This window comes from Ylistrum balloti, unplaced genomic scaffold (assembly GCF_031769215.1).
Source record: "Ylistrum balloti isolate Yb309-2 unplaced genomic scaffold, AGI_CSIRO_Ybal_v1 Utg370160, whole genome shotgun sequence".
NCBI classification, from domain to species: domain Eukaryota; kingdom Metazoa; phylum Mollusca; class Bivalvia; order Pectinida; family Pectinidae; genus Ylistrum; species Ylistrum balloti.
The window spans coordinates 1-21,761 of record NW_026782156.1 but is presented as its reverse complement, the minus strand read 5'-3'; the positions used below and the strand labels follow the sequence as shown (position 1 = coordinate 21,761).

At 35.0% G+C, this 21,761-nt stretch overlaps 1 protein-coding gene across 1 annotated transcript in view; it reads right to left on the bottom strand.

The window, feature by feature from the left end:
• LOC132550960 (ubiquitin carboxyl-terminal hydrolase 24-like) overlaps positions 1 to 21,436 on the bottom strand; it is a gene marked incomplete at its 5' end in the record, with an annotated part of 52,121 nt that extends 30,685 nt beyond the window's left edge. The window contains 23 exons of the mRNA XM_060215059.1: positions 315 to 434; positions 689 to 827; positions 1,686 to 1,768; positions 2,298 to 2,478; positions 2,931 to 3,091; positions 4,630 to 4,774; positions 4,900 to 5,014; positions 5,279 to 5,464; positions 5,763 to 5,824; positions 7,073 to 7,325; positions 8,042 to 8,197; positions 8,458 to 8,617; positions 9,300 to 9,677; positions 9,833 to 10,009; positions 10,383 to 10,467; positions 10,729 to 10,814; positions 11,073 to 11,117; positions 17,518 to 17,544; positions 18,584 to 18,697; positions 19,026 to 19,124; positions 20,017 to 20,194; positions 20,831 to 20,943; positions 21,383 to 21,436. Coding sequence (XP_060071042.1) covers positions 315 to 434; positions 689 to 827; positions 1,686 to 1,768; positions 2,298 to 2,478; positions 2,931 to 3,091; positions 4,630 to 4,774; positions 4,900 to 5,014; positions 5,279 to 5,464; positions 5,763 to 5,824; positions 7,073 to 7,325; positions 8,042 to 8,197; positions 8,458 to 8,617; positions 9,300 to 9,677; positions 9,833 to 10,009; positions 10,383 to 10,467; positions 10,729 to 10,814; positions 11,073 to 11,117; positions 17,518 to 17,544; positions 18,584 to 18,697; positions 19,026 to 19,124; positions 20,017 to 20,194; positions 20,831 to 20,943; positions 21,383 to 21,436 — 3,117 coding nt within the window. The remainder of the gene's footprint in view (positions 1 to 314; positions 435 to 688; positions 828 to 1,685; positions 1,769 to 2,297; positions 2,479 to 2,930; positions 3,092 to 4,629; positions 4,775 to 4,899; positions 5,015 to 5,278; positions 5,465 to 5,762; positions 5,825 to 7,072; positions 7,326 to 8,041; positions 8,198 to 8,457; positions 8,618 to 9,299; positions 9,678 to 9,832; positions 10,010 to 10,382; positions 10,468 to 10,728; positions 10,815 to 11,072; positions 11,118 to 17,517; positions 17,545 to 18,583; positions 18,698 to 19,025; positions 19,125 to 20,016; positions 20,195 to 20,830; positions 20,944 to 21,382) is intronic.
• Positions 21,437 to 21,761: the final 325 nt, after the last annotated feature.

The following is a 21,761-nucleotide window of genomic DNA, read 5'->3' as shown; positions in this document are numbered from 1 at the left end:
TTGTGAAGAAATGATGATTCACAACAACACTGAAACCTGACCATTACTGTAGTTCTTGATTTACATCCAAAATACCTTGTATCTTCACGTTTCCAAATCTCTGTCTCCCTTCACACCTTCATACACAGGTATACTCAATTTATTCTAGTATGAATGACAAATTAATTTATGAGATTGAGAGAGTATCCAAAAACAATACTCCACTGACCAATTGTCTAGATAGCAGTTATCATAAGATGCTGTTCAATTTTCTGAAGATAATAATTTTTTTCTCTAAGTAGCAATACAGATCACTTTGTCAAAATAGGACTCACCTTGAAATAATCATCAAACTTAAGAGCTCGGTTGGCTTCCCAGTCATAACCAAATCTCTTAAGTTGGATACACAACAGTGGCGGTAACGTCTTTATACACATCCTCTTAATAGTGTTTCTCTGCAAGTTAATTATCAAAACATCTCTTCATAATGGGGTTGTCATTTTTAATTTCATTTTTTTTCAAAATCTTGCAATCAATGTTCTGTTTAAAGAAGCTAAGAAAAATGAAATACAGAATATTCTTGGTTACATGTTAAGCACTAGTGAAAAATGTTAACTTCATGTAAAACAACTTTAACTAAGATACTGGATTTGTTTATACAACAAAAAAAATGTACATAAATAAATGACAATGGTTAAGAATAAGTCACCTTTTCCCCACACTTCTCACAAAAGTAAGCGTTGTCCCCTTCCAGTAACTCTCCATGAACAAACTGATCTAGGGAATCTTGCAATGTAGCGTTCTTTACAGTCAAATTTAATGCGAAGAATGACTCCTCTCTCTCATACCTGGAAATAACAGATCAGTGTGTTATACATCAACAACTGAACATAAGACTAAACTGAACTGAATGAATCGCCACAACAAAATATCTTGAATATTTAGAACAACTGTACAACAACAAATTTTCATCCCATTAATTTTTTATTTCCGTTTTCAGAGAGTGATAAAATCGCATTGAAAACCACAAGTGTATCATAACACAACAGTGTTTATAGTGGAATCATACTTGGTTTAAAGCAATAACATTTTATAATCTTAAGGATTTCATTTAATAAGGTCCTTTCAAGTATGCAAATGAATGATTCAGGTGGCACAGAAATATTCTCTTATATACACAACTATAATGACAAGATTATACACAACTATAATGACAAGATTATACACAACTATAATGACAAGATTATACACAACTATAATGACAAGATTATACACAACTATAATGACAAGATTATACACAACTATAATGACAAGATTATACACAACTATAATGACAAGATTATACACAACTATAATGACAAGATATGCTGGTAAACTTCAATGGAAGTGCTTTAAATACATATATACCTCTTGAATTTTCAGTAATTTAAAACAGCGATAAGGAAAGAATTCTCAATGATTCTATCTTTTGTTAATTGATTTTTACAATATGACCTATAACCGTAATCTTAGAGATGAACTTTCTTTGAAGTGTAATTATCCATGTCTATATTTTGCCAGGTATCAGAGGATTCCTTTATTTTTACATCCAAAACACTCAACAGGTCAGTGGGACTTCTAACTACCAATCTGATCTCATCATCAAAGTAGACAATTGTTTTATCTCGTAACAAAGCATTGGGGTGATGTGACCAACGATAACTTACCTATGTGGACAATCTTTACAGATTTTCTGGTCAGAAAAAATGCCTTCAAATTTGGATTTAAAAAGTTCTTCCTTTCCACTTTTCTGAAATCAGAATATGTAGTTTCATATTAATACAAAAAGTTTGGCAAGCATTTCAAAGTGCAAACTCCAGGTATATAATTGAACCTAATTCATGTTTCCTCGTCTTCAAAACATTCTGACATGTGACCAAGACAAGCATGAAGAGTTCACGGAAGTAACAATTTTTGACAAAACATTGCACCTCCTGGTAACTTTCCAAAATCTCTTAATAACAACGCCACCTGATTAAACAACTTTGTGGTTTCTATTTACTTCATTAAATTGTTGATTATTTGCTTCAAATACATGATAATTATTAATCCACAATTGTTCTATATAATAAAGATTCCTTTGTCCTATCATGGCCATTTCAACCTTTGGGTTAATAAACATTCAGTCTTCAGGTTTACAAATCTGCATATCTTCCTCAGATCAGGGTATTACATGTATATACATAAGTACCACCATACTCTCTTCTACATTGTTTTAATCTTGACAAAGTGACTACAACTTCATTTTGAAAAGATCACCGCAAATCATTACACATTACCTTCATATGTTCGTCAACCTGGTCGATCAAAGCCTGGAAAAAGTCAAATGCATCCTGTTGCTCTCGGATATTTATAGACTGTCCCCAAAGCTGGAACACCTTCCAGAATTTCTCTGGCTCATGGTACTGGAGCTTACTCTCCATCAGGTGACCAAACACTTGCTGGATCTGATAAAACACACTGTCCAACAGAAATATTCACACATCATTCAATATATATTTTCAAAGAAGGAATACAGATATAGAGTTGTGTTTTGGTACTATTATCTAGTTAATATATAGGTAAAGTTCAGATTTGATTTTCTCTAGCATTTTGACCATTGACTTTTTTTTAAAAATTTAATATAAGTAGTAAGACAAACATTGGATAGCCTTTCCAAACTCCAGTCAGAATTAGAAAAATAAAATCTTTATCATTAATTCTATGTTAATGCATTCCATCAAAGTCGGAAATTCTTTATCTAACCAAAAAGTAAAATTTGAGGCAATTCAAACATTTAATGATGTTAGTTTCAGAGATTCAGGTGCAAAAGGATAAATTTAATACCAACAATAGTTTAGCAGATATGAAGATGAAATTTAAGCTGGTGACTTTTATGCAATGATTTTATTAACATTGTTATCTTCACAAACCTTTCTTCATCTATCTGGTCATCATCAACACCCAGCACACTCTCTGGAATGCCAGGTGCCATGTACAGCTGTTGTATCACAGAATTCATGTAGCAGGTTGCTCCACCATTCTTCAGGCCCACAAAACCACATCGGGCTCGTCCATCAACAGGGGGTAGGTACTATGATGTATATCATTACAATCTTATTACATCACTAAACATTGATTACAAACATCTAATTATGTAGCTATATATACCTCATTTGAATAACTCATTTGAGGGGAAAAAATCAATGTGAATCAATAAAATTTTTTTACAATTACATCAGAAATAGAGAGAATTTTACAAAGAATGACGAGTTTTTGAGAATGTGCATAATGATGCAACCAAAGGCAGCTACAATAGCTTAGAAAACAGGCGTAAAATTGACTGAGAACCTAAGATGACAGCCATAGGTCTGAAAAGGACCAATCCGTCAATAAGCCCAGTCACACAGTTTCAGTAGATAAACATTTTACTGTCATTGATTGTAATAAGCCCAGTCACACAGTTTCAGTAGATAAACATTATAATGTCATTGACTGTAATAAGCCCAGCCACACAGTTTCAGTAGATAAACATTATAATGTCATTGACTGTAATAAGCCTAGCCACACAGTTTCAGTAGACAAACATTATAATGTCATTGACTGTAATAAGCCCAGTCACAGTTTCGGTAGATATACATTATTATGTCATTGACTGTAATTAGCCCAGTCACACAGTTTCAGTAGATATACAATATCATGTCATTGACCTGTAATAAGCCCAGCCACAGTTTCAGTAGATAAACAATATAATGTCATTGATTGTAATAAGCTCAGTCACAGTTTCGGTAGATATACATTATTATGTCATTGACCTGTAATAAGCCCAGCCACAGTTTCAGTAGATATACATTATAATGTCATTGACTGTAATAAGCCTAGCCACACAGTTTCAGTAGATAAACATTATAATGTCATTGACTGTAATAAGCTCAGTCACAGTTTCGGTAGATATACATTATTATGTCATTGACCTGTAATAAGCCCAGCCACGCAGTTTCAGTAGATAAACATTATAATGTCATTGACTGTAATAAGCCTAGCCACACAGTTTCAGTAGATAAACATTATAATGTCATTGACTGTAATAAGCTCAGTCACAGTTTCGGTAGATATACATTATTATGTCATTGACCTGTAATAAGCCCAGTCACAGTTTCAGTAGATATACATTATAATGTCATTGACTGTAATAAGCCCAGTCACAGTTTCAGTAGATATACATTATGTCATTGATTGTAATAAGCCCTGCCACACAGTTTCAGTAGATAAACATTATTATGTCATTGACTGTAATAAGCCCAGTCACAGTTTTGGTAGATATACATTATAATGTCATTGACTGTAATAAGCCCAGTCACAGTTTCAGTAGATAAACATTATTATGTCATTGACTGTAATAAGCCCAGTCACAGTTTTGGTAGATATACATTATAATGTCATTGACTGTAATAAGCCCAGTCACAGTTTCAGTAGATATACATTATTATGTCATTGACTGTAATAAGCCCAGCCCTAAACTTTTAATCAGAATTCAAATGTTGGCTCCCAAAGCTTATTGCATCTTAGATATTGGGGGAAGTGAAATGTGCCTATGTCTTTTTGTGTGGCTATTGATAATATCCATCCTACCTCCCACTCATTGGCACAATCAGGTTGAGGTAGGTGATGCATTTGAATGAGTTGCTTGCAAATGTCTGTAAGGATAGGCAAGCTGTTTGTGGCTAACTCCACCAGCAGTTGATAAGCGGCAACTCGGGATTCGGAGTTACTGCACCTACACAAAACAAACATACAGGTTAGTCCAATTCTATTCTATTTAGGATTTATAATTTGCAATCCTATTAACATATTATTCTGATTATTTCACACATTGACACATTGGTCTAAACATCAACCTACTTTGGATTGGCTTCTGTGAGGTCACCCTTGAGATTGGAGTCGTCCATACTGTCCATCATGACTTTTGAGGCCGGAAACAGGAAATCATTGAGAAGGTCATACACTAGTCCTCTCCCTGGTAACAATAAAAAAAGTATTATCTCCCCTGCTTCATTTCACTGGATTTTTTCCTCTATAAATTCAAATATTCTTTCATTAAACTTGAACCAAACTTTTAAAAAGAAAGAAGTTGTTTTTGACTGCAAGTCATAATATTCTTGTAAGTTACAATTTTGCTTTAGAAAAAGAATATTATCAACCGTGAATTTATTTTGTACTAACATTTAAAAAAAACATTTTCATATATCTATATTAATTGTATAGCATTGTAATATCATACCAAACTCCTCTTTGTCGACACCATCACATGTAAACAGGGTCTTGATGAGTTTTAAATGACCTGCCAGTAAACTGTTGTCTGTATCGGACAGATCTAGGTTTGTAGATGGTACAAAGTTTCCTAACCAATTGATCTCATCCTCCAACATAGTAGGCACATCTAATGATAACTTCTTTTGATCTTCAACTGCAACCAAAATCCCTCACTATTACACAAACATACTGACACATTTGAAATTTGTACGGCATGGAAAATCAACACCAAAATATCCACCCAGAAAGTTTAATATGTTTTAAACTGTTGGTGTCATGAAAAAAAAAGTTTCAAGAGAGAGACTGAGAATATTTCCATTCACAAGATATCCATTTTGACAGCAGATATGACCATAGTGTTAATTATTTTAAATGGCATTAATAAACAATATCTTTTTTTAGATTCATGCTGATAGGTGTGTATTCATTATTCTAGATCTGTAGATACATACCACTCAAGTTTTCCAACAATCTACATCGCAGATCAAAATATTGTGAACACTGCATTAATAACCTGGAATGACATCAGAACACATAAACATTTCTATATTAATCATTTATCATTATAAATATACCAATAGATATATACCAATGGATACTATCAAAAGGACATTCCTGAACAGGTTTCAGTGTACATGTTTAGTTGTGAAGCTTGCCATTTTCTATGAGTTTTATTTCATGACTTTTTTGGAGGATGGAAACTCTAAAGAAATTTTCAGAAATATTCACTTTCACAAGAGGCAAAATCCAATCATTCCTACAGGAGGCACAGGATTTTAAAGAATTTGCTCAATTTCCCCTATTGGGCAATGCCTTCAGACCTTGTGAGCTAACAAGAGGCCCAATGGGCCTGCAGTACTCACCTGGTATTCAATGTTCATTAAAATAGAATCAGAGTTAATATCACAAATATATTGACTAAAAACCATTGGCAATTTTAACCAATACCCACAACAAAGAGCTTCTAATACTTAAATCTTAACATTGATAGTTAAGATCTAGATTTTAAGTAAATGCCATTTCCTTTCTTCACAAAATCTTTTGGGCTTTGACCTAGAAACAACTATCATGCTTCCTGGACTTTCAGTTTACAAGAAGAAATCTTTTACAGTTTTCAAATAGTTTTTCCACTGTGAACTTCAATATAGGTCAAGGTCATTTCATTCCAACACCCATCAGACAAATACCATGACTTTTGGTCTGCTGGTAATTGAGAAGAAGTTGTTTAAATGGAAAAGTTGATGCCAGACAGAAAAAAGGACAATGTGCCATGGCATGAAAATAAAATCAATAAACAGAATAACAGTTACTTCCATTAATGTTGTCAGAAATATGTCTACTGCACATTTCCATTTTACAATAAATATCTTCAAAAAACATATGTACTAAGTAGATAATAGCTGAATGTCATACTGCTGAACAATTAAAGGCACTTTCGCTTAAGCACTTGAAAGGGTTGGACCGGTTGAGCCCGCAAGCAAAATGCAAGGTACAGTTGGGGACCGAGGCTGGACTGCGAAATATTTGGTACATGCAGATTGAGAGGTCCAGCCGTACCTGTCCAAAACTAATCTTAATTTTAGTTAATTGATTTATGCTTGACAGGAAATACCGAGACTGTACATTCTGAGCTTTACATATATCAGGTCCAACATCCAGTACAAGTGCGTTCACGTATTATGGAATAATTCCAGACCACCTGAACTGTTGCAACTGGGTTACGTGAATGCCACCTAAATAGAGATACAGTCACATGTCTTACCTTTGACTAGCACCCCTAGTACTAGCAGAAGATACCCAGAAGGGGAGATAAGCCTTCAGAAGCACTTTCAAAATGAACTGGTGTGGTGTTTGGTGTCCAACAGAGTTGACTGTGCTGCTCTCAGTTAGAGATAATTGAGTCTGACTGAGAAGATAAAACTGGTCGAGAGCTGCATTCCTAATGTCAGATTGAGAACAGCCTACTAAGATGTCTATAATGAAGTCACTCACACATGGCAGCGAGTAGAATGAGGCTGAAAATAAAACAAAAAAACATGTTCACAAAAAACATAGTAAAACAGGAAGCAATTGTTTGTGTTGAACATGCTGCGTACCAACTTTATTATCAAGTATACTGTAAATTCCTGCATTTTCATGGGGCTCGAATTTCATTGTTTCCAGAAATATATTTTTTTGTTGGCTCTTGATTTTGAGGATAAATCTTGCTCACAAAATCCACTAGCACTTTACTCCATGTCAACATTTCTTTGTTTATAATCTTGTGCACATAAATATTCATGGTTATCGAGTACTCACAAATTACATGAAAATAAATCCCCCCATAGAAATTAATGAATTTTACTTATGCAGTAATACTATAGTAAATCAGAACCATGACCATTTTTATCATACAAATTGCTAATATCTGGTGAAATGACTACCCCTATCTATTGCTGTACACCAGAATCACCAACACATCGTAGTTTACCTTGTAACCACACATACCCACACTTATTACAGGAACTCATTTCAGGATAAAAAATTATTTTCAGTGCAGTACATACTATTATGTATAACACTGTGATTTAAATAAAAGTTAGAATCAAGTGATATTTAATATACAGCCAATAGCTTTACAAATTAATGAAGTTTTGCATAGAGTAATTTAGAAACTAAAATATCATCAAAATACTTTGATCAATTATTGCTTCAGTCATCTCACTCACTGATGAATGAACATGGTGCTTACCTAGTAACTCGCTACGTAGTTGAAGACAAGCCACGAGAATTTCTAATGCTTCTTTAGCTATATTGCAGTCTTTAGAAGAGATGAATGTTTGCCTTATACACACACCAGCATGTAGTGTCTGGCAGTCACTGTCACTGTTAGTACTGGCTGTGCTGCCTGTTAAATCAAAATGGATGAAACATTTGTAGCATGTCACTATAAACTTTATTATTACATCACTATTTATTTTGAAAATCTGTTCAGGGTCTTGGTACCTTAAGGGCTATTCCTTCTTGACTCAAGAACTCTGCAGGGTGGGATATTTGTTTTACTTGGTCCTTATTACTTTTTACAGTACAGTATTACCTAATAGATCATTATTTTGGATATTTTGATAAATAATTCTATAACAAATCTCTATATAGTAGAATTCTCACCAGTGCTACTCTGTCGACTACGACAGCCACACCCATACATGTTGGAGCTTTCTATGATTGGCTGAGGAGAACTCAGGAGATGTAGCCGACCAGCAGCCGCAGCCCATGTCACCCTCATAAAACAAGAAACTGTTTCTGTAAAGACGTGCACACCCATTGTCTGTAAAAACAAAATATAAATCCTTTGTTTTTTCTATAATGCTGAACAAACCTGATGTCTTCTGCTGTAAATCATTAATCACATTTTTACCTAGAAAGCCCCAGGATGACGTACACCAATTGGAATAGAAAATTGAAAAAATTTGAGATGAAAATTTCACAAAAAATGGAAAACTTGAACTGAAATGAAAAGATGAAATACACTCACAAAACAAGATTTACATATATGTCTTGCCTGTTTGCTTTGCTTGTATACAACATTTTAAACAAACTAGCAAACTGAGTTAACGCTAAAACTTAAAAGTCTGGCTTTTCAACAATGTTTGTTTTCAGAATTGCTGGACGGTCATTTTTTTCTGAAATTTAATGAATGATAAATGTATTGAGGTGTCCATTACATAATTTAGCTACCTGGTATGTACCATTTTTTGACTAATACTTTTTAAGTAACAGGTCTAAATGCAAAACATTATGAAATGTTGATGCCGCAACACCATAGTCCATAGCTTCAACAGGTAAGACAAAAAAATTCAAATTCAAAATAGTCACTTGGTGACCTGAAATTTGATTAACAGATTCTGCTAATCATTCATCAATCCGACTGGTTTTATTTTTAGAAATGGAAGTCTAAGTATAGAAATAAACTGATATCCATGGTGTACACTATAACACTAGGATCTTACCTGTACTGCATGCCCAGCAGCAGTGACTGCTCTTTCCACATTAATAGTCAGTGGACTGGTCAGGGATGTAGGAGGTGTGGCCGACAGAGTGACCTTAGGTGTATCACCAGCCTCCGAGGGAAGGGCTACCACCCCTTCTGTACTAATGGCCTCACCAGTTACTGTTTGACCACACAGGAGAAATCGGGCCAGCTGTAGGCAGATAGAGTAACAGCCCTGGCGTGTGGTATAATTTAGCTCTGGAGCAAGACTCTCAGGCTGGAGGACATTCACAACCATTTGTAAACCATCACAGTTGAGGAAGTCTTCACAGAATTGCTGAGCACTGAGCCGTGTCCCTATATCACTTGTTGTGGGCATCAGTTTGGAACTCAGTACCTAAATCAGAATGTAAAAGCAATGTCATGAAGATACGTATATAGACTGTACAGAATATGGTAATACTTTATGTAAATGGATAGAACACATCAACGAGAAAGTTGAAGTTGAGAGAGCAATTCTTATTTTATACACATCTAAAATGAGTTTCTTACTTCCAGGTTGTATAGCACCCTGAAGGCTGACATGTCCTGGGCTCCAGAGTCAAACAAAACCTTGAGCACTTCCTTTGGTGGTAGACGAGGACTTGACACAGGGGTGATTGTGGCTGTTGTCTTACGAGGACTGGCGCGTGGACTGATGTCATCACCAGACCCCATCTGTTTGGAGACCTGTAGAATAGGATTGTTAGGACAATAAGCATTACATTGTATTATTATAATACACACTTTTAGGCCACTGTCTGACATTTTTGACTTCTTTATCGCCCATTACATAACAAATTCTATTAAAACCAACATTTCTCCCTTTGATTATTACCAAATTACCAATATATTCTAATTCTTATTTTCGATTTTACCAAAATTATGAAACAAGCCAAACCTTCTTATTGTAATTTCAAGGTACCCTAGAGCAGGCATTATTTTTATTCCTTGCAATTTTAATCTTTCTTGAAACACTCAAAATATTTGTACAGAATACCTATAAAAATTGTTGTATTGAGATACAGGCTGATGGACTCTGACATGTAGTAATGATACTAACCTTGTTACTGATGGAGTCAAGGGACTCCGATATTGCTGGATCGGTTGGGATCAGCATCAGCAGCTTACGCACACGGGACGTGATTCTAATGGTCAGACAAAATCATCAATAAGGTAAGAAATATTTACTTAGATAGTCTTTCATACTTATTCAGAATCATGTTTTAAATTTTGATTTATGATAATATCCTTCACCTGTATGTTAAACACCTACTTTACATACATGACAAGCCTACATAGGAAAGAAACCTAGTGTTCTAAAATGGTCGATTAAAAGACTTCAGGACTTTACACAGCTGACTGTTCAATAAGTAAAAAGTTCACAAGAAGAAAGTCTTTCACAATACCGTGGTTCGTCTAAGTCTGCAAGCTGGTAGAGCATTTCAAACACCTGTCCGCCCATAGCCATTACAACTCCTGGTAACATCTTCTCCTGCAGGAAAAATCAGATTTGCTACATAACACAAATATTTTGTAAATACAGAAGTCATTAAAATTTTTACACAACACTGGAATACATCAATTTCTTTAGAATTTTTAATATAAAACAGATCATAACAGTGACTCGTTGTCTACTTTATATCTCAGGCCCTTACAGGAGTTCATTTCCAGCTTTATTTAGAAAAATGATATTAAATTCAATCCCTATCCCAAGCCACAACTATATTGTAATGTTCAGTAAATGTCTTACCTGTTCTAGATCAAAAGACTGCTTTGAAGTTGGTGTTGCTGGGGGCTGAAAAAGAATGACAAAAAGATTAAAATACACAATCTACAATATACCATTTACAGTATAAAGCAGTTAATTTTTTTCAAGAATCCTCATGATGTACCAATTTATCTTATGATAAAACTATGGATATTTGTACCTATGCATGGTGAAGGTGATGACATTTTCATCTGGGCACTGGATGTACAGAAAACAACAAAATAATTATAACAGGCATGGGGTAATTGCAATTGTGTAATCGTTATTGATTGTAATAAACAAATATACAAATTCTGATGTAATTTGCAGTTGTTAGTAACTGAAGACTTTTTCAGTTACTTGTAATTAATTGATTACAGTGAAAATTTACCATGTAATTGTAATTACATTTCAATTACAAGGTATTTTTTCCTGGTGGTAATTGTGTAATCGTTATTGATTGTAATAAACTACAAATTCTTATGTAATTTACAGTAGTCAGACAATATTTTTCCTACGTGGAAATAGTTTGATGTGATAATAGGTACTTAATTTACTCTCTGATGGTATATTTAGTAAATGAAGAGATGAACAATAACAAAATCTAACAACTTTTTCATCAACATAAATATTAACATAGATATATAGATCATATATCTGTGATACTTCCTCATCTTTTTTTCAGATATCATCCTGTATCGTATAAGTTAATACTATGTTTACATAGAAGTGGAAATCCTTTGCAGATCCGATTCTGTATCAGTGCAGATAACATGGCTGCTAGTGTAGAGTGGATTCTTTTTCGTCAGGAAACAGTAGTTCCCAACACTTTCAGTATATATCTCATTAGTCAAAACTTTATAATTTCTGTGTAGGTTGGAACATTACTGATCTAGACACTGAGATTTAAATCTGGACCTTTTTTATCTGAATCCTGTAATTTTAATGACAGTATAAGAATACAGAATAAGTTTACAGAATAAATACTTTAAACCTGACCAAGTAAATAATGTGTGCAGTGGAACTTGATGTACAAGTAGTGGTTAGTTAAGGCAATACAATTCCTGTACAGGTGAAGCTTATTAGCCCAGACACCATTACATAATACAATTCCTGTACAGGTGAAGCTTATTAGCCCAGACACCATTACATAATTAGGAATGTTATTATTCATTGTAAGGAGTCATACACAGGGTATTTACATTGTGTAAGTTAACATTTCATTGTAATAGGTTGTTAACATTTTCAACTGAATTGTGTTCACATATTTTTATTGTACAACTTCTTAACCAGCTATTTACCTAAAATTGAATTGATTTGCTAGCCTCAACATGTACTGATGGTTCATAGTAAACCATGAATATTTATTCAAAGAAAGCATCATGCAATACAGTGCTGATGAAATAAAATTCACACAGGGTTTCACAAAGAAGATTTCAGACCTCTATTACTGCTGTAAGTTAAAACTTCATAAATAAACTACATAGAGAATTCATCCCTAAATTTATTAAAGTTTTTCAATAAAGATTTCAGCAGAAATAGCTTGCATGCAATTTTCCATTGTGTTATGAGACCAATCTAAAATTTCCTGAAAGTAAATTGCTAAAATTCTTGAACAAATCCATCCGTTTCTAGGGGAATAAAACTGTTTCCATGCTAATGCTGATATCTAATGTTGGCAGAGCTAATATAGGTAACATATAGGTGTATGACAATTTTTTATTCCGATAGCCGGACTAAAATACAATGGTTCTTATTGAGGTAAGGCAAAATGTATCTTCACAGGTGAAAAATTTTAATGTTCCAAACAAACATGCGACACAATAAACTTGCATATTCAAACATAATAATTTTCGTAAGCTAAGTAATAACAAAACACATAACCAAAATATTCACTATATAGATCACCGTTCTGAAGATATACATGATTATTTGACACAGAAAGAACTTTCACAGCCTTTGATTAGAAACCAATCCCAATCGTAAAATATCTTAAAATGAGATGGTGAGCTTATGTCATACCACAGTGTCCATCGTCTATCTGTCCATCTGTCTGTCATGTTTCTCTACAAATCATTACTAGTCATGAACAACTAAGTCCCATCGGCAGTATAAAAAATTGATTGAAAAATAAAATAACCAGAGTCCCAAAGGGCCATAATTACTCACCTGGCTACTTCAGCTTTTTATTCATTGAACTGAACATTTGTTATCAACCGTCTGTACAGCAATAAAAATGGTTAAAGCAGCATCTGTAGAATTACCTGGATGTATCATTCAGGTTAAAATAACAAGAGGCCCATGGGCCTTAACGGTCATCTGACAAAAAGCAAGCCAAACCTAGAAAGTGGGTTGAGGTCATTCATTTGAACAAACTTGGTAGCCTCTCCTCCAAGCATCTTGCAGGCCCAATATCAGCACTCATGGACTTTTGCTTGTTGAGAAGAAGTCGTTTGTATATTTTAACATATTTGACCGTGGGTTGAGGTCATTCATTTGAATAAACTTGGTAGCCTTTCCTCCCAGCATGCTACAGACCCAATATCGGCACTCATAGACTTTTGCTTATTGAGATGAAGTCCTTTGTATATTTTAACATATTTGACCCCTGTGACCTTGAAAGTGGGCCAAGGTCATTCATTTGAACAAACTTTGTAGGGCTCCATGCCAGCATGCTATGGGCCAAGTATTAGCCCCCTAGGCCTTCTAGTATTTGAGAAGAAGTTATTTAAAGATTTTGACATATTTAACCCCTGCGACCTTGAAAGTTGTTCAAGGTCATTCATTTAAATAAACTTAGTAGCCTTTCCTCCCAGCATGCTACAGACCCAATATCGGCACTCATAGACTTTTGCTTATTGAGATGAAGTCCTTTGTATATTTTAACATATTTGACCCCTGTGACCTTGAAAGTGGGCCAAGGTCATTCATTTGAACAAACTTTGTAGGGCTCCATGCCAGCATGCTATGGGCCAAGTATTAGCCCCCTAGGCCTTCTAGTATTTGAGAAGAAGTTATTTAAAAATTTTGACATATTTAACCCCTGCGACCTTGAAAGTTGTTCAAGGTCATTCATTTAAATAAACTTAGTAGCCTTTCCTCCCAGCATGCTACAGACCCAATATCGGCACTCATAGACTTTTGCTTATTGAGATGAAGTCCTTTGTATATTTTAACATATTTGACCCCTGTGACCTTGAAAGTGGGCCAAGGTCATTCATTTGAACAAACTTTGTAGGGCTCCATGCCAGCATGCTATGGGCCAAGTATTAGCCCCCTAGGCCTTCTAGTATTTGAGAAGAAGTTATTTAAAGATTTTGACATATTTGACCCCTGTGACCTTGAAAGTTGTTCAAGGTCATTCATTTAAACAAACTTGATAGCCCTTCATCCCAGCATGCCACAGGCACAATATCAGCAATCTGAGCCTTTTGGTTATTGAGAAGAAGTTGTTTAAAGATTTTAACATATTTGACCCCTGTGACCTTTAAAGTAGAGCAAGGTCATTCATTTGAACAAACTAGGTAGTCCTTCATCCCAGCATGTCACAGGCCCAATATCTACACTCTGAGCCTTTTGGTTAATGAGAAGAAGTTGTTTAAAGATTTTAACATATTTGACCCCTGTGACCTTGAAAGTGGGTTGAGGTCATTCATTTGAATAAACTTGGTAGCCTCTCCTCCCTGCATGCTACAGACCCAATATCGGCACTCATAGACTTTTGCTTATTGAGATGAAGTCCTTTGTATATTTTAACATATTTGACCCCTGTGACCTTGAAAGTGGGCCAAGGTCATTCATTTGAACAAACTTTGTAGGGCTCCATGCCAGCATGCTATGGGCCAAGTATTAGCCCCCTAGGCCTTCTAGTATTTGAGAAGAAGTTATTTAAAGATTTTGACATATTTGACCCCTGCGACCTTGAAAGTTGTTCAAGGTCATTCATTTAAATAAACTTGGTAGCCTTTCCTCCCTGCATGCTACAGACCCAATATCGGCACTCATAGACTTTTGCTTATTGAGATGAAGTCCTTTGTATATTTTAACATATTTGACCCCTGTGACCTTGAAAGTGGGCCAAGGTCATTCATTTGAACAAACTTTGTAGGGCTCCATGCCAGCATGCTATGGGCCAAGTATTAGCCCCCTAGGCCTTCTAGTATTTGAGAAGAAGTTATTTAAAGATTTTGACATATTTGACCCCTGCGACCTTGAAAGTTGTTCAAGGTCATTCATTTAAATAAACTTGGTAGTCCTTCATCCCAGCATGTCACAGGCCCAATATCTACACTCTGAGCCTTTTGGTTATTGAGAAGAAGTTGTTTAAAGATTTTAACATATTTGACCCCTGTGACCTTTAAAGTGGGTCAAGGTCATTCATTTGAACAAACTTGGTAGTCCTTCATCCCAGCATGTCACAGGCCCAATATCTACACTCTGAGCCTTTTGGTTAATGAGAAGAAGTTGTTTAAAGATTTTAACATATTTGACCCCTGTGACCTTCAAAGTGGGTCAAGGTCATTCATTTGAACAAACTTGGTAGTCCTTCATCCCAGCATGTCACAGGCCCAATATCTACACTCTGAGCCTTTTGGTTAATGAGAAGAAGTTGTTTAAAGATTTTAACATATTTGACCCCTGTGACCTTTAAAGTGGGTCAAGGTCATTCATTTGAACAAACTTGGTAGAGCTCCATGCCAGTATCCTCTGTGCCAAGTATTAGCCCCCTAGACCTTCTAGTATTTGAGAAGAAGTCGTTTGAATGAAAAGTTTACGGACGGCGCACGGCGGACGGCGCACGGTGCACGGCGTACGGCGGACGACGACGGACGAAGCATGATGACTATAGGTCACCGGACCCTTCGGGTCAGATGACCTAAAAATCCTGTAGCACTTATAGTATTCCTGATAGAGACAAGAATGCTTCAGATCAAATTTTAGCAAATCCATTCAATCCTACACATGGAGAAGGATTTTAAAGAATTTGTTTTACTTTCTGTACTTGACCCTGCCCAAGGGGGCCAGGACCCACCATTTATAATTAATTCCCCTTCCCCCAAAGAATGCTTCAGACCAAATTTGGGTGAAATCCAATCATTCCCACAGAAGGAGTAGGATTTTAAAGAACTTGGAACATTTCCCCTATTGAGCCCTACACGGAGAACCATCATTTAACCAAACTTTGTTCCCCTTCCCTCAAGGATCTTCTGACCTTATTTGGTCAAAATCCACTTAGATGTTCATGACTAGTAGTAATACTAGAAAAACAGACAGACGATGGACACTGCGTCATGATATAAGCTTACCAGTTTTTTGGAGCTTCTGTGTGAGCTAAATAATACTAAAAAAAGATTGTGATTATGTAACTTTCTTACACCTTATAAACACGATCATTACTCCATACACCTTCTATGTTATTAACTTTTTGCTACCCTTAAATGTTTCAATATAAAAAAGAAATAGATTAATAAATAAATAATGAAAAACAAGAATTTTACAGACATAAAAAATAAGCCTTAATTTTATAAGCCAAAACATTTTTAAAATGTTTTCTATCTTAATTTTTAGAAAAAGTATATCATAAATAACAGAATACCTATAAAGAATAGTCTTTTTGTTGTCAACATTTGTATTGTCACTTTGACATTCATCATTTAGGCTGTGCTGTCTGATGACCTTACAAGTCTAAACAGGCCAGCCACCATACTTCTGATGAAAATGATGTGTAATTTTTGACAGGTCATCCATCAATTTCTTAATGGTTATGATATAGAAGCTTCTACTTCATCATCTTGGCACAATTGAAAGTTCCATGTGTGAGTCTTGGTGCACAAGACAAAAAGACTAGTTTGATCCTTTGATGTACATCAAACGAATCTCAAGGCTGAATAACAGTATATTGTTATGGCTTTGAAGCTGGGTGTCACTCCTTTGAAATCTTCAAAAGGAGTGTATCAGCCTGTGATTGGTCAGAGTTTTTTCCTGGAACCAATCAAATTACCTTGCTCGTGCCTTCAATTTTGCTGTGCCATCTTCCAGGGGTGCAGTGAGCCAAAGTGGCCGTAACCCCTGGAGTATTGTGGATGTTATTCCACAGGTAAGCTGAAACCAGCATCCTGCTTTAACTAAAGTAGAATATACTTCATTTTGAAGTCTGGCTTCAGGAGTAAATACTCCTCTTTTTTTATCCTCATCAGAAACCCACAGGATTCTGCTCTGACATTTCACATCAGTGACAAAGCAGAGTCTTGCGAGTCTCCCCACAATTGCTTTTTATATAATCAGTAGTTTTTATTAGTTTGTATTTCAGAGCAGTGACCAGTAGGTTACACTAAAGGGAAGGTAGAAAATAAATCAGAAAGAATCGTGCTAATGAGAGATGTTGAAATAAAGATGAAGCAGAAACAAGGCTATATATAAAGTACACACAGATACGATAGGCAATTACCTCATCTATTCTTAGGCTTTCCTGAATCTGGGTAACGGAAAGAAACGTAAATAAACAAAATAAATCTGAGATACACAACTACAGTTTAGGCATTCTGACGGAGAAAAAATCTTATTCTGTGACATTCCAGGTAGATATGTGAAAAAATAGCCAAATCCATGCAAATTCTGGACATATGTCATACAAGAAGCACATAGTGAATACATGCATAACCCTCAGTCACACCACATCAACACTTTGTGAGTATTAACAGGAACAGCAAAGAAACTAACATGATTTCGTCCAATCTTCTGTCATCATTATCATAAATGACCATCACCAATGAAGGATCTAGATAGGTTCCCCCGAGAAATCTAACGTCATCATTTAATCACCTAGTGAACATGTCTTTGACATCTTATAAAAAACTAAATTTCCCCAAACCCTGGGGTCATCATTAAGGGGAGACTTGATATGAAGATAAAATGAAAATAAAACTAAGGTTACAATTTGTCTCAGAATCAGTAAAACATAATATTACATATAGATATCAGTCCATGACAACAAAAAAACCCGGATATTTTCTGATACCTTCCTCATCAGAAAATATCTTTTTCGATAAAAACAGAGTAAGGCTATTGTGAAATTATTTTTTCAATTAATGTTGTATCTAGATTTTTGGAAACTACATTACAATTTAACTTGCAATTTAAACTGAGTGTTAGTAACCATGGTTTTAAACTGAGTGTTAGAAACCATGGAAACCAAAGTACTGTGCTGTATTGTAATATATGATAAGGTCATGTCTGGTAGTATGGAGTGATGTCTACTGCAATACATGTACAAGCAAATGCTTCCCTTATTGTTAAACCATTGACCGATAATCTAACATCTTTTTTTGGAGGTCAAAGTTCATGAGTTGGCTCCCTGTTAAATCATTAAGGAATCCTCGACATAATATTATGAACACCATAACATGCAAAACCAATGAAAATTCAACATTTTTTGTGAAACAAAACAAAACATTGTACATAAACATGAGGCTACCCTTCATTAAGTAATGATGATTCTGTTTAGGTTCACTTACCTCCTTGACTTGTGATGATTGGAGAGCTGAGGATGTTGCTAGCCTTACTTGAATCACCTGATTGTCTTCAATTTCTAGCTGGTTCAGTAATTTCTGGTCGTCGTTAATCCCAAGCTTAAAGAAAGTGTGTCTAACATTATTATCAAAACCTGTTTTATGATAATTCCTAAATCAATCTAAATACTTGTATGATTAAAAGCTGAATTTCACATGTAATCACTTGAAGCAAGACTTGCTCTGGATGTGCTATTGATGAAACACCAAATTATAACTAGAGGAACTTTTTTTGGTGTGATGATTTGTGACTAATTCCAATTCAGACTCATTTCCTATACAAGCATTTTATGAATATTAAAAATTAAATTTACTAATACAATCTTTTCATTTTCTTGAACAGTGCGAAGCAGGAAAGCAAAAGGAAAACCAAATATTGATTCCTTACCATTTTGTCCTGAGCAACCACTTGTATGTTTTCTGGGGTCTGGCGTAATTTGCTGGATATTTTTGACCGGATTGATCCAAGAGTTTCATTACTATGACACTGTAGAAAGTAAACAAAATACAAATCATACACTTTCAAGATTTGGTTCATACAATGGTCCAAATTTGTGTCTGACAAAGGTTTCGGGATGAATGTAATGGTCCAAATTTGTGTCTGACAAAGGTTTCGGAATGAATGTAATGGTCCAAATCTGTGTCTGACAAAGGTTTCAGGACGAATATAATGGTCCAAATTTGTGCCTAACAAAGATTTCAAGAGGCATATGACAGTCCAAATCTGTGTCTAACAAAGATTTAGACAGGCATATGATAATCCTGATCTATGTCTCACAAAGGTTTCAAAAGGCAGGTGATCGTTCAAATTTGTGGCAAAGTTTTCAATAGGATAGAAATAATTCAGCTCGTATACCGAGACAATTATACATATTCATTATCAGTAATGGAAGTAAAGCTGATATTTCACAAAGGTTTGTAATGTTTGCCATCTCAGATGGTTGCTATGTTCTTCAATCAGGTTTGAGGTTGTCAATTCCTCTGTTTTTTCATAACAACTTTGATACTGAATAAAATAATTCAGGTTCCCGTGTTGCCTATCAGTTGTAAATCTTAACAAAATTTCAAATGCTGCAATACGATTGAACTATTTTTCCTGTTTGCTATTGTATACCTTTGAAATTCAATCATAGCTCTTCCAGTAAATCATTTAACTAAGAGAAGAGCTGGACAGGAATCACCAAGAGTAATTAACATAAACAGTAGGGTTTAACAAACCTAAATTTCCTTTGATAGACATAAGGTCTGAAGAGACAAAATGTAGTATCATAAAACTATTAAGAATGAATGAAGATTTAAAAAGAATTTAGTGTTCATGTGTGTGATAGCATTGATTACAGGTGGTGTGTATATATTTCAAGCCAGGTCTGATAACTCACCACAAGTAAGAATTCTTGTTTGGGTGATTCTGACATTACAGTGAGGTTCATCTGATGTCCATGGAAGGATGCACCGTGGGGGAGGATGGTGCGAGTCGTGTGATGTGTCTCCTCTACATTTAACACATACTCCTCAGCGATCCACATCAACCGCTCAATGTTCATCAGCTTGATGTTCCTAAAATAAAGCAAACAAAGTATTGGCTACTATTTATTTAGCAAGACCATCAATATTCATTTTACTGAAAGACATGTACGACAGATTTTACAACAGCAAATTTGTTTAGTTATCCTATCTACAGTATGTAACAGGAAAATACATTCAGTTATAGTTTTGTTTAAAAAGGAATTTTATTCTGGTTCATGTAGCATTATGTTTTTCATCAGTTCGTAATGAACAATTTTAATGATAATAATAAGAACGTTGTTCCTTTTCATCGTCAGACGATAATCACAATAAATTTGACCACTAGTCGATGGTGTAGGATTTATATCGCACCAGCTACCAGGTAAGAAGATATTAAACATCATCCACCTGAGTTTTATGCTTTTACTGCTCCACTCTGATAAGTTAAACATTTCTACAGATTACACCTTCTAAAACAAATTTATTAATGTGGCATTTGATCAAATGGAAAATCTGCAAAAATTAGTTGGGAAATAAGGTGTAAAAACTGAAAAAAAAACCTAAAAAATGTCTACAAGATTTGAAGGAAAGGTTCTCAAGATTATGATATTGATCCGAACCATGGACATGGATCAATCTATATGACACTCTCCTTCTCCCCATAGCAGAAATTCAAAAAACTCTTACCGAGAGGGTAAAGGCACATTAGCTACTTCTGGTACAATAGCAGCTGTGAGAGTTTTGGTTGCCCAGGAGATGGACTGAGCTATCACAGTGCCCCCTATACCAATCATGGCCGCCTATAAAGAAACATGACATAAATGTCAGAAAATCCAACACCAAACGCCTAACAATGTATGAGATCTGGGTAAACTGTATCAGCACCTTTCTAGGTGAAACATTTCAAAAACTCCCACATATCAAGTGATACAAAGATATTTCTTTACCTTACATATCTGGAATAAATCCAAATGATTCCTCTCATTTTAAATATACTTTATTTCCTGGTATCATCTTGTAGTCGTGTAGATATCATCTGTATTTCATTTTAACAGATACAGTATAAATAAATGGTTTCCTCAATAAATCAATTTACAACTGATGTTGAGCATAAATTTACATGAAAAATCAAAGATAATTTAAAGCAATAATGAAATTTCTTCCCTCAGATTGTAAACAGATAAACAAAACATTGATTTTTTTTACCTATCCTCTCATAATTCAACCCTAGAAACATACCTCCAGTCTACTCTTGCTGTCAGCTATGAATTTCTTGTGTAGTATCACAGGGTCCTAGAAAAATTCAAGAGGGCAGTCCAAGCACCAAAACATAACACTTCTATTGCAATCATTTCAGTAAGTAATATAGTTAGAATGTAATGCTCCTCAAACTGGGAGTAGATATAGCACTATGAATTTACTGTAAACTAATTCATATAAGAAAATATGTGCATCCTCACTGAAAACTTTTCATTTTCATAAAGAGAGAAATTTGCCTTAAATGCCTACAAACAAAGATATAAACTTCGACCTGAAACTTCTGCACATCTTTCATTTTTGCTTCTTGACAAAAGGGCAGAAGTTCAACTACAGTTAAAGATTTCCTGCGTACAGTAAG